Source organism: Leptidea sinapis, chromosome 34, assembly GCF_905404315.1.
Source record: "Leptidea sinapis chromosome 34, ilLepSina1.1, whole genome shotgun sequence".
Taxonomy (NCBI): Eukaryota; Metazoa; Arthropoda; class Insecta; order Lepidoptera; family Pieridae; genus Leptidea; species Leptidea sinapis.
Genome location: NC_066298.1, coordinates 10,986,337 through 10,999,304, shown reverse-complemented (window position 1 = coordinate 10,999,304; position 12,968 = coordinate 10,986,337). Strand labels below are relative to the sequence as shown.

The window sequence follows — 12,968 nt, the reverse complement described above, 5'->3', positions numbered from 1 at the left end:
ATTAGTTACTCTCCTTTGGTGTAATAAAACAAAAATTTATTCCTCGTGCTATTTTAAGTTTGTAAAAAACAGGTCTTAAATACAACCAATGAAAATATTATTATGCCGCATAATTTAGTTAAATGACGTGTAATTAAATATGATTAAATTATTTTTATACAATTAGAGAGAAATTAATTTTTATTTTAAAACTCGTAAACAAATTGAAATTTATTAATTAATTCTCGTCCATTGGTTCCGAAGACATAATATATGAGTTACAACAGACTTGGTATCTGAAGTATGACACAAACGGTCTAGTTGTACATCTAACGTCAGGGTGTCAAATTTGCGTGACGGTATCGTAACAATTCATTCTGATAGTTTTTCCCTAACCCGCCAACAGAAGTACAACTTCAATAACAATAAGTAAATGTTACCCATAGATCTTGATTCTGCTTTATTATGCGGCATTCTTTTGTTTATTTTTCATTTTATTATTTATATAATTATATTTTATTATTATAGCTTTTTTCTAGTGTGAAACACATAAAAAGGACTTAAAATATTTTTTTTCTTATATCGCAGTTTTTTTATTTTTTATTCTGCTGATCCTGGCTAAACTGCTTCCTACCGACGAGTCCACCTTCGCACGACACACCAAAATTAGGATGTCATCCTCACCAAACCAGTGGGAGGCTCCTTTCCACAAGATGCCAGCTATATTATGGGTACCCCAACGGCGCTTTTTTTGTGCCGTGAAACAGTAATGAGTAAACATTATTGTGTTTCGGTCTGAAGGGCGCCGTAGATATTGAAATTACTGGGCAAATAAGACTTAACATCTTGTATTTAGGTGATGAGCGCAATTGTAGCGCCTCTCTGAATTCTTGAGGTTTTCAAGACCGAAACAAACACAATAATGCTTACACATCACTTCATCAGGGCAAACAAAGGCGCCGTTGTGGTACCCTTAACCTAGCCGGCATCCTCAAAGGAGCCTCCCATTGGTAAATCATGTTCAAGGGTTACATGACAGACATAGTAAAGTAATAAAAGCGTTTATTGAATTTGGCGTTACTTTGCGGAAATCCATAATTATACAAATGATTTAAGTTTTCTTAGAACACTACTACACACTTAAACTAAAGAAAACTTAAATCATTTGTATAAAAAAACCGTGTAAAACGCGTACAAATAGATGTACGAGAACGAGATGTATTTTACCTATGAAATGTTTTTTCGCATTGCCAGTATTGAGCGCCCTGTTGACGACCGATACAAGCCAAGCGAACACCTCTCCATACATTCGCTTGACGAGCGCGTCCCTCGCGAACAGAGCGCGGGACACGTCCATACGTGACAGAATCACTTCATGAGCCGACACGATCCGCCGGTGGGTCAGCCACCGTGACAACTCCGGCTTGGACACGCCCAGCAGAGAACACGCTGTGCTTAGATGCATATCATTGGACTGAAAAAAAATTGTGAAAAAATAGAGGGCTTATCTAAAACACACCTTGTTTTTCTCAAAAACATAAAGGGGCATTCCTTGAAATGGCATAAAATTATGTGTTCTTAAATATTAACTTATTTGATAATGAAATTTGAGCTGATTACCACGTTGCCAATGCTTTAATAGTTAAAATAACTATATGCATTAACAAAAAAGTAACATCATAACATCTTAATATTATATAAATGTGAAAAATATGGTATAAGAAGCCCTGCTCTTAAATGGATTGATAGATAGTTAGCCGATAGACAACTAATTGTAGGTATAACAATATGATAGGGTGAATAGAAAGGAATTATGGAAGGTCTTATCTGATGAGGGCTCTGAAATCTCTGTACAGGGATTCTCAAGCCTGTGTTCGTATTAATGGTGCCTATACGTGCTTGTTTGATATCTCCAAAGGTGTCAGACAAGGTTGTGTATCCTCACCTTGGTTGTTCAACCTATTCATAGATAGATGCATGAATGATGTGAGAGAAATGCAATGTGGAATCAATATGGAACGGTTGTGTGTTAAGTGCCTCTTGTACGCCGATGATCAAGTCATTTTTTCATCATCGGTAAATGAGTTGCAACAAATAATGGACTGCTTGAACGGGAGCTTTAAAGAGAGAGGTTTGAAAGTAAATGCAAGAAAGACGAAAGTGATGGTATTTGAGAAGGATGAAAGGTTGACTGAGTGTACTATCACTATTGAAGATGAGAGGGTAGAACAAGTTACAGAATTAGCATGTTTACAAGAGACGGAAGATATGAAGGTGATATTGAAAGGAGAGTAACTGCGGGAAACTGTGTGAATGGAGCGCTGCATGCCTTTATAAACGGTCAGACTGTGCCAATAGAAGCGCGAATGGCTGTACATAATGGAGTGCTTGTCGCCACGTTAATGTATGGAAGTGATAGTTGGGTATGGCAGAAGAAGCATAAAAGCAGAATTAACGCAGTTGAGATGCGATCACTGCGTAGTATGTGTGGGGTAAGACTGACTGATAGAATTCCGAATGCGGTAATACGAGCGCACTGTGGTTTGAAAGAGGATGTTGTGACAAGGACTGAAAAAGGAATGCTGAAATGGTTTGGACACGTGGAGCGAATGAGTGAAGAAAGAATGACGCATCAAATATATAAGGCAAGTGTGTGTGGGCAAGTCGGTCGCGGGAGACCTCGTAGAACATTCGTCGACCAAATTGGGGACGTTTTGGGAAAAGGAGAGGTCCGAAGCACCCCCCCGGCGAGCATGAAAAGAGTAATGAATGTAGAGGAAGCGCGTGATGTTTGTAAGGATAGAAGCAAATGGCATTCTATTGTCTCTGCCTACCCCGACGGGAACAAGGCGTGAGTTTATGTATGTACAACTAATTATATAAATAAATAAAAACCTGGAGATGACTACACACAAATCACCCTATTTACACAAATTAAACTGAAAACAAAATTTTATGAACGATGCGGGACTCGAACCCGTATGTGTACATCTACAACATGTATTCGTGTATTCCCAGAAGTGAGGTTTATCATTTTTTTTTAAAATAACAAATAATTTAAATTCTAAGTTAAACACACACATACGTACTTGTATATAGGCGCCATCTTGGTTATTAGGATCAGCGATGTCGGGGTCACTTGTAAATACAACGTTACCCAAATGCAAAATAGCTGCAAGTACAGTGAACATATTCTGTTGCTCCGACTCTGTCACACCTGAAATATTAAAATAAACCAAATTTAAATATTTTCATTCAAAATAGAACTTAAAATCACTTATTCAACGTCAAAAACTACCACGCAGAAGAACCTCGGACCTAAAAACAACGGACCCAAGAAGTTCAGCGGGATTTTTTTTTCATTAACATATGCTTGCACTATAATATCATACAATACACATTTATAATTAACTAGCCTAACGGCGGTCGCTCCATTCCCAGTCTGTGGTATTATTAAGAAAATAATTTATGCTATAATAACCTTTACCACACAAACGTTTTTTTTTTCAATTCGTTTAAATTTTGTAGCACATTAGTTTTGTATATTTTCTGGGATCATGTTGTAAAAGCATACACATCGCCCAATGAAAGACTTACTAACTCGACTTAACTGGGTAGTAGGCATAAGAACTTTATGTTGGTTCCTCGTGTTACATTATGGTTGTTGCAGTTTCTAGCAAATTGTAAATGTACTTATGAACAATCAAAATATTACAAACAGTCAAAATGTTTAGTTCTATAAAAAAATCATATAATTCCCTCGAATAGCCCTCTTCTGTAGCACAAAGATGATATTAATAGCGGCTTCACTATCCCATAACAATAAACCATAGGACAAAATACTATGAAAATAAGTAAAGTAACTGAAAATAAATAAAATTTATTAATTAGTTTTCATATTTAAGCGTCGGTTCGCAATAGGTTGAACCATTGAGTCTCGCCAAGCAGGTTCGATCCTCGGCCGCCCCGTAACAATTTGCTTTCGGTTTTCGGATTCGTTGTGATTTCTTTGGTGTTACAAGAGGGTAAGGGCTGCGGTGATCATTTACAACTTACTTACTTTAAACAGGCCATTATTAGTGTGTCGTTAGTGTTAACACTAGTGTAGTAGTAAAACTCACCTAAAGTTGTCAAAGCATTCTTGGTATCCATAAATGCTTTGTAATCGTCAACTCCATCAATTTCTGGACTTCCACCTTGATTTAAGAAATGAAATGAGTCTTGGTGATCTGGAAAAAATTAATGAGATTCTTTAATACAACAAAACTTTTTATTAATTTATTTGTGGAAAAGGTTTTACAAGTAGACATACAATAAAACTATGACTAAGTATAATTTTACGTATCTTTTTATTTAATAATTCTATATTTAACTTAAAGGTATGCACAGCGTTGCACGTATTTGTTGATTTATTTTATTTATTTAATTTAGGTACAAAAACGATTACAAAGTAAAACATGTGTAATATAAAATAAAAATAAAGATCTTATTACTATAAAATTGTTAATCTAACTATTGTACACAGCGTTATATTATTTACAATCACATTGAAAATATGTAAGTACAACTAATATTTGAGTTCTATGGTACAGTGCTTCTTAATTGTTATTTTAAAATTATATAAACTTTGATTAAATATGTCAATTTCACAATCTTTAATACTATTTAACTAGTTATATAATTGGCACATACGATGAAGTGGATTATTATATGCGACATTGTTGTAACAGTGCGGTATTGCAAAAATTGTAGGCATACGAGTGGCTTGCTTGCGAGTAATAAAGTGAACATCTGTTAATAAATCATTGCTAAAAGTCCCATGCACAATCCTGTGTAGGATAGCCATGTCAGCAATTTCTCGCCTGCATTTAAGAGTTTGAAATTTAAAATATACCAAGCGGTCCTCATACTCAGGTATGGCTCGTCTCAATCCCATTCTTATACATAATTTTCTAATGAATCGCTTTTGAACTGTTTCTATACTATCTTTGTCAGCTTTGTAAATGGGTGCCCATACTGAGGAACAGTACTCAAGTTGCTGTCTTATTAGTGAGGTGTAAAGTATCTTTAGCGAATCTATGTACTTGAATGGTTTTGATGTGCGCATCATAAATCCTAGCATCCTACTTGCTTTTTTCACTATGGTTTCATAATGATGTTTAAAACTTAATGATGAATCGAACCACACACCTAAATCACGTAGAACACCAACCCCGACTAAATTGGTACCATCTATGGAATAGTTAAAATTTATTGTATTTCTTTTTTTTCTGAAGCTAATAAATTGACATTTTTTTATATTTACTGACATGTCTATAGTTTTACACCATTCATTTAAAGTATTAACGTTATCCTGAAGTAAATAGCAATCTTCAATTCTTGATATCTGGGTGTATAATTTAATATCATCAACATAAGCTAAACATTTACATGTCATTTTATCAAGAAGGTCATTGATGAAGATCAAAAATAGCAGGGGTCCTAAATTTGAGCCCTGAGGGACACCGGAAGTGGGTTCAAAAGGAATAGATTCAAAACCATACAATGCAACTATCTGGGAACGATTCATGAGATAACTATGTATGTATGTAACCAACGATGAAGATTACCTTTAAAACCTAAGTGTTCTAGCTTGTTTAAGAGGATAAAATGATTGACCCGATCAAAAGCTTTAGAAAAATCAATATACACTGAATCCACTTGGGATTTACTATTAAAAGATTGACATAAGTAATTTGAATATGTTAACAGATTGGATGCAGTAGACTTACCACTGACAAAGCCATGTTGAACCGGATTGAGTCTATGCTTGAAATGATTATAGAGTGAATTATAAACTATACTCTCAAACATTTTGGCAAAACAGTTTAATATACTAATAGGCCGGTAGTTTGTTGCGTCAGTTTTGTCACCTGCTTTATGTATGGGAGTGATTTTAGCAATTTTCCATAGCTTAGGAAAAACCCCTTCACTTAGTGATTTGTTTATAATAATTGTCAAAGGTACTTTCAGAGACGACGCACACATCTTAATAAATATTGGTGGTATCATATCTGGTCCACTACCTTTGTTAATGTCGATTTTGTTGATGTGCTTATATACTTCATATTCAGAAAATTTAATTGAACATATTGAGTAACTGGAACTTGGAAAATCTGGATTATACGCTGTAGTTGAGTTATGAGATTTGTAAACAGATGAGAAGTATTCAGCAAAAAATTTCGATATATCATTTCCAGAGCTAGCAGTTTTATTCAAATATCTAATTGACTTAGGCAGATCATTGGTAATACGCTTAGATTTGGTATATCGCCAAAATGCTTTCACATTATTTTTAAGACTGCACTATATATCACATATATAAGACCGGAAACATTGGTTCATCAATAATTTTGAGCGAGTCCTTAGCAGAGCATACTGATCATAGTCGCGAGGGTTGTTGTAGGCTTTAAATCGATGATGATATTTACTTTGCTCTTTTAATCTCTTAATTAGTGATAAATAGATAGATAGATAGATAAATCTATAGTAAAATCAATTGGTGGATGAAATTTATCTTCTGGTCTGCTTATAGGAACAGTGCGAGACACATTAATTACATTCAGATCTGTAAGTATTAATTCAAGAACATTATTACAGCAATTTGTAATTTTATTATATTGCATTAAGTTAGTTTTATTCATAAAATCATTGAGGAACCTATCGTTGTTCTTGAGAGCAATGTTCGTATAATAGCTTTGCCATATAGTATCGGGTATATTGAAATCACCCATGATGATAGTTTTAATAGTAGGTGATGATGAAACTATTTGAGTACATTTGTTTAAGAATTGTTTAAATACAGCAATTGGAATATATGCAGGTATGTAAACCACGCAAAGATTAATAATAAAACTATTTATACGGAGACGCACCCACAGATCTTCAAGATCAGTTTGGTTAACGTTTAAAAGTTCGTAGTTTATATGTTTTGATAAAGCAATTAGCACTCCACCTCCATGATCTTTGTTATGCTTTTTCAAGAAATTGGAATCCCTATCACGCCTTATTACTCGATATCTGGCATCAAAAATTTCTGAAGAAAATACAGCATCAGTTAGCCATGTCTCACATAAACATATTACATCAAAGTCAGTACATAATATAGTGTTAAAAATATCTACACATTTAGTATTCATACCTCTAATATTTTGCAAATAGACTTTCAGACCCATAGTTGGTCGTAAGATGAACTAAAAGAACCTTGACATAAAAAATAAACTCATATTCTTAAACTATTTTATCTAAAGATTGGGAAGATTTAATGAGGATATAGCGGGAATTTTCGTCCTTTCTTACATAGATGTGACCATCGCGAATCCACAAAAACTTATATTTACTCTCCTTTGCCTTCAGCCGAGCAGCAGCGTGGAGAGACTTGTTCGCAGGTGACAGATGTTCAGCAACATATATAGGCGATCTATCTCCACCAATGCCCACGACGTTCGTGTTGAGTTTATTAGAGGGATTCGATTTATTATACCGAGACACGGCAGAGAGAAATTCATCACGGCGCCTAGGGCTCGTCAATTTAGCGACGATTGTTCGCGGTTTCTTGTTGTCTTTATTAATTTTGGCAACTCTGGTAACTTTCATAACATCGTAATCTTCAAGCTTTAATGATACAGTGGTTGCAATCTGCTTTATTATGCTTACCAAATTCTCAGATTTGGACTCATTAACACCGTGTATCTCAATATTATATTCCCTCAACTGCTGTTCTAAAAATCTTTCTGTCTCATTTAGTCTACTGATTTCCGCAATATTTTTATTAATAAGCTCATCATGACGTTGACTGTCAAGCACTAACTTTTCCACTTTGATGCTGAAATCATCATACTTTTCACTCAGAAATGTAACAGAGCTTTGAAGTTCTTTCAGCCGCCCTTCCAAAGGCGATATTACTGTCGTTATTTGAGCTAAAATCATCTGTGGTAGTTCCTTCTTCATAGCTTGGAATATCTCATTTTTAAGTGTGGTCAATTGAGCATCGGAAATAAATTGTGATAATACGACGGCTTCATTATTAGTTTCACTAATAAACGACGGACTGCCACTATCTTGCGCTATCTTAATGGGTGTACTTGAATTATCACCACCGCGCTTGGCTTTAGCAGAGCAATCTGGGCATAACCATCCCTCTGCAATTCTCGACTGTGGCAAGGTTTTGTTACTATTATAGTTCACGCAGGTTTGATGGAAGCAGTTTTTACACTTGGGGCATTTTTCGCACGGTTTAGTACGTCTTATTTCATCATTACACCCTGCACAGATCATAGACATTTTTTGCAAATAATGTAAATATTAAAAACAATAAAAGAAGAGACAAAAAAGCAGTAATAACACTATATTACTGTAGATTTGAACCTGGGGTGCCGCAGTATTAGTCTGCTTAAAGACCACAGAGCTATGCGTTATCTAGGATTATGTATGAAATATACAATGTAAATTTATCGGTGTCTTGATTAGAGCTCAAACGTCATAAACACGATTATTAGTTTATCCAGTTTGAAAGTACCCTCCACTTATACAGATTCACTTTATATGTATTTGCGCACAAATCCACGACACTTGATAGTTAGTTAATTATTGAACATCGCAAATGATAGTCCCGCGAAGTTATAATAGTGAAACTCGTTTGATTATAGTCACTTCTTTTATTAAATGTGGCACTTGTTAATCCATACAACACTACGCTAAGTTATAAAAAAAGGTGTTCGGACTTAAGCAGTTTTAGTGCAAGTTTTATTTAAAATATTTGTGGGATAACACTATAAGTTGGAGATTGGATAACGTTTTATATTTAGAAACTAAGGTAACACATATTTAGCAACAATTATAATTTTAAACTTTATATCTTACTAAGATTAATGTTCAATGTATGAACGATACGTCACTTTTTTCGTTTAACAGTTAAATAAATTAAAATTATAAGGCAATTAAATTAATTGTTAAATTTGCCAAATGTAGAATTTTTATTTATATAATTATTAGTATTGTATGTACTGTTAAATAACTTTGAAACATGTTGTGAGAATTTAAGCTAGTTTCTTTGCATTTTTATAAGGCATTTGATTATCTCCATCACGAAATATAAATCAACCAATTGTATCACTATGGAAACAAGGTCATCTCTCTGGTCCGTCTTACTTTTTATATAAGCGACATTTTGCAAGTAATGAGTGTAAATGAAAAACTATTTCCAGGGGCTGAAGTTACAGTAGGTGTACTGCTGGGTTCTATGCTTGGTCCATTCCTTTTGGTTTATATAAAATACTCCATTCTATGATAATGCCTCCAATTGACGAGATAATACTGTAACGACTTCAAACTAAATATAGATGATGTGAAATATAAAATGTTATAAAAAGCGTTGAAACTTGTAGAGAGTACAGTATACAGGAAGTGAATTTACGGTACTCTTGGGGATTTTATTCGCTAAAACTCATCAACGATATTCAAGAGAATTAAAAATAACCGAGTCCATTTATCGATTCTCCTGGTGTCGAGAAGAATCGGGGAAAATGCATGTTAAATAAATTTTACGGTTCCTACCCGAAGAGTTAATAACGGAAACTCTATTACTATGGCTCGACTGTCCGCCCGTCTGTCTGTCATAAGCCGCACTAGTCAAGACATTTTAAATTTGGACTCAGTGTGTATTACTATAGCCCTTATAACAAATAATAATAAAAAAGCAATTGTGTGGTTTTATGAAACCACGATGCAAGTGAAACTTGTTTTCACAAAAAAACATATGATTATCAGCATAATAATCTAAAAGAAAAAAATCAAATATACATATTTTTCTGTACTTATTCGTAAAATAAAAACATAATGTAAAAAAACCTTTGTCAGGTGTGGGGTTCGAACCCACGCTCCCTCTCGGGAACCAGAGCTTAAATCTGGCGCCTTAGACCACTCGGCCAACCTGACTGGAAAGCATAGGTTGAAATTTATGATTCAACTTCACAAATGCAATCTTAATGACGTTCTATGCAATATATAGATAAATCACGCATAGTAATACAAAGCGGATATATGGAGCTTGCCACTAATTACACCGTTATAAGCTTCGACTGTCGTAATTAACTCATCTTTTATTTATTACAAATACAGTTGGAGATTACTTAACAATTGGAAACATTGTTGTTCAATTTAAAACCATTAAATTATAACGGTTTAAATTGTGTCAATTGATTTTGTTTCTGACGGAAGTAACGCGTTACGTAACGATATATAACGATATGACAATTTCACTTTCGGCCACGATGCAAATGTTAATCTGCAATATCACTCACCAAGTTTCAAATCCGGCATATCTTCAGCAGCTGCGCAAAGCTGATAGAATATATGGTAGTTCCTCTCTCCACTGCTCTGGTAGACCACTCGAGACTTCTCCAGCAGGTATGTTCTCATACTGGCACCGGATATCCGGTACTCGTTATCGAAGTGGATCTCGATGAACTTGCCGAAGCGAGACGAGTTGTCGTTACGTGTTGTTTTGGCGTTTCCGATAGCCTGTAAAATATTTTTTAGAATTTAGAATTGCAATATAGCTCAAATCTTACGCCCAAAGCACACCTCCGCTGCGAAAGCATGTCAGCGAAACTGCTGTTATTTCGCCATGCCTTGTCAATATGACACATGAGAAGCGAAACACTACCGTAACTGTCTGTTCTAACGCATAGATTACTTTAATTGACTGACTTTAATTCTATCTCTTTCCCTTCTCGTCTGTGGCCATCTACACTTTCGCGCTCTGGCCGCCATTTTGTTGCGGTGCCGCGTTCTTTGCTCACCAGTTTGTGAAAGTTGACAAAAATAATGGAAATAATAATTCATAAATTGAACGTCGATTTCATTAAAAATTAATTTAAGTGGTCAGAAACAGACCTATAGTCTATTTATTACGGGGAGTATTCCGAAGAGCTGTTACTACCGCCGAATTCCACCTTCGCACGACACACCACCAATTAGGAATCATCCCCACCATCTGGATGTGTGGCGGTCCTCCACAGTGCAGTTTTCAAGAACTTTCTACCACGTACAACAAAGCTGTGGAAAGTTCTTTTAGCGGTATTTCCGGGACGATACGACGTAGGTACCATCCAAACAAGCACGTACAACTACCTCTGGTGTTTCAAGATAATGTGGGTGAAGGTGATCACTTAACATCAGGTAGTCCGTACGCTCGTTTGTCCTTCTCTTCCATAAAGAAAATATTAAATCACCCAGAATGTAATTCAAATCACCCGACTGATTCGCGTGATGTTTGGACGCAGTTCCGCTTCTCAAACCACACTTCCGTTTCAGGCGGAAGACGTTCACAGCTGGACAAAGGCGTCCCCAAAGATCGCCACGACGATCGGTCCTGCGCTGTCCTCATCCAACGTATTCCGGCGATCTTGACTATTTGTCAAACGTTATCAAACTACACTTGTCGCAGCGGCATTCGTTCAGCGGTTTCGCTACTCGTATTTCGCAGCACAGGTGTGCAATGGTCTTTAAATAAATAAATATAGGGAAATGATGAAAAATCAAGAAGGAACTTCAACGGCAAATTTGGGGATGGAATAGCCCAGAATGAAAATCGCAAATGCGCTAGAAAAATGATATTATATATCATTGGATGCATGTGGCTCAAGATAGAGATAGACGACGCCAGCTTAAGGAGGCGAACGCCATTATGATGAAACAACACTATAAAGAAAGGGAATTATGAATAAATATAATTAATTTTTATTCCTTTTTTCACATTACAGCGTCGGAGGCAGTAAGGTTAGTTCTTTGCCGGGATCCCGGAGTGACACTGAATTTCCACCCGTGACAGCAATATATTTAAAATTTTCCCAATTCACAATTTTACACTGACGGAAAGCATCGTAAAGAAACCATACATCAGATATTTAAAAGTTGCGTGTAAATTTGACCAACTCGCAATGAACACTTGAACTCAAGAAGTTTCACGCAACAACAAAACAGTAGATGTCAAATTGCAGAAAATAGCCTGTGTATACCTTTACCTTCCTTTTTTCACAGTAATCAAGATTGATGAGATAGTTCGCGAGGGCAGTATGCCTACAACATACCTCCATTATAGGGCTAGACGCAAGCACTTTCCTCTCCACCTGCGTTTCACTGGCATTGCCACCCACAGCGGCAAAATACCTCATGGCATATTTAGCCGACACAGTTTTGCCCGCGCCTGATTCTCCGCTCACTGAAAAGGAACAGACATACTTTTAATAATATCTCAAACGAAGTGATGAAAGAACTTCAGCAACCTTTCCTTGAAAACCGCACTGTGAAGGAACGCCACTCATACAGATGGTGGGGATGATATTCTAATTTGTGGCGTGTCGTGCGAAGGTAGAATTCGGCGGCTGGAATCAGGTTAAACAGATTTTCGGAACACTCCCTGTGAAAAATTCGGTAGTAGACACACAATGAAGCGACGTCTCTACACAACGCCAAGTGTTCTAGCCGTTCACAGAGCACTGGATCCTCGACAATATTGTATTATATAAAACTATCGAGTTTGTTGCCAATCCTTCACATTAAATCTCAGCTTATCCAAGTGGTATAAGTATCTCAATGGTAAAATGTATATCTTTTTCAGTAATACCTGTCATTTTCTGACCTAAATGAATAACTATAACATAATATATTGACATACAAACATGACAAACTTTAAAATAATCACCTATGATACTTTGATCCCGTCTTTCCCTCTCCAGCTTAGTGTAGGCCTCCTCTGACACAGCGAATATATGGGGATCGAGGTCTCCCATAGACTGGCCACGGTACGCCATAATTGTGTCATCGCCTGAAAAAAACGAGTGGATAAATAAAGTAAAGTACCTACTTCTGTAAAAAAAAAGTGTGTTTGTATTTATGTACGCTCGCAAGAAGTTATTCATCTTGGCGTAATAAAACAATAATCCTAA

General features: G+C 35.9%; 1 protein-coding gene and 1 non-coding gene across 3 annotated transcripts in view; both read right to left on the bottom strand.

Moving 5' to 3' along the window:
- Window positions 1-12,968, bottom strand: part of LOC126975032 (unconventional myosin-Va) — a 101,187-nt gene that overhangs the window by 65,738 nt on the left and 22,481 nt on the right. For both annotated transcript variants that reach the window (XM_050822806.1, XM_050822807.1), the window contains exons 5-10: window positions 12,725-12,847; window positions 12,111-12,241; window positions 10,320-10,539; window positions 4,101-4,208; window positions 3,069-3,196; window positions 1,207-1,453 (exon numbers count right to left, since the gene is read on the bottom strand). In XM_050822806.1, the coding sequence (XP_050678763.1) occupies window positions 1,207-1,453; window positions 3,069-3,196; window positions 4,101-4,208; window positions 10,320-10,539; window positions 12,111-12,241; window positions 12,725-12,847 (957 nt within the window). The remainder of the gene's footprint in view (window positions 1-1,206; window positions 1,454-3,068; window positions 3,197-4,100; window positions 4,209-10,319; window positions 10,540-12,110; window positions 12,242-12,724; window positions 12,848-12,968) is intronic.
- Window positions 9,871-9,954, bottom strand: Trnal-uaa (transfer RNA leucine (anticodon UAA)). Its single transcript has one exon. It is a non-coding gene; the product is annotated as a tRNA-Leu (tRNA).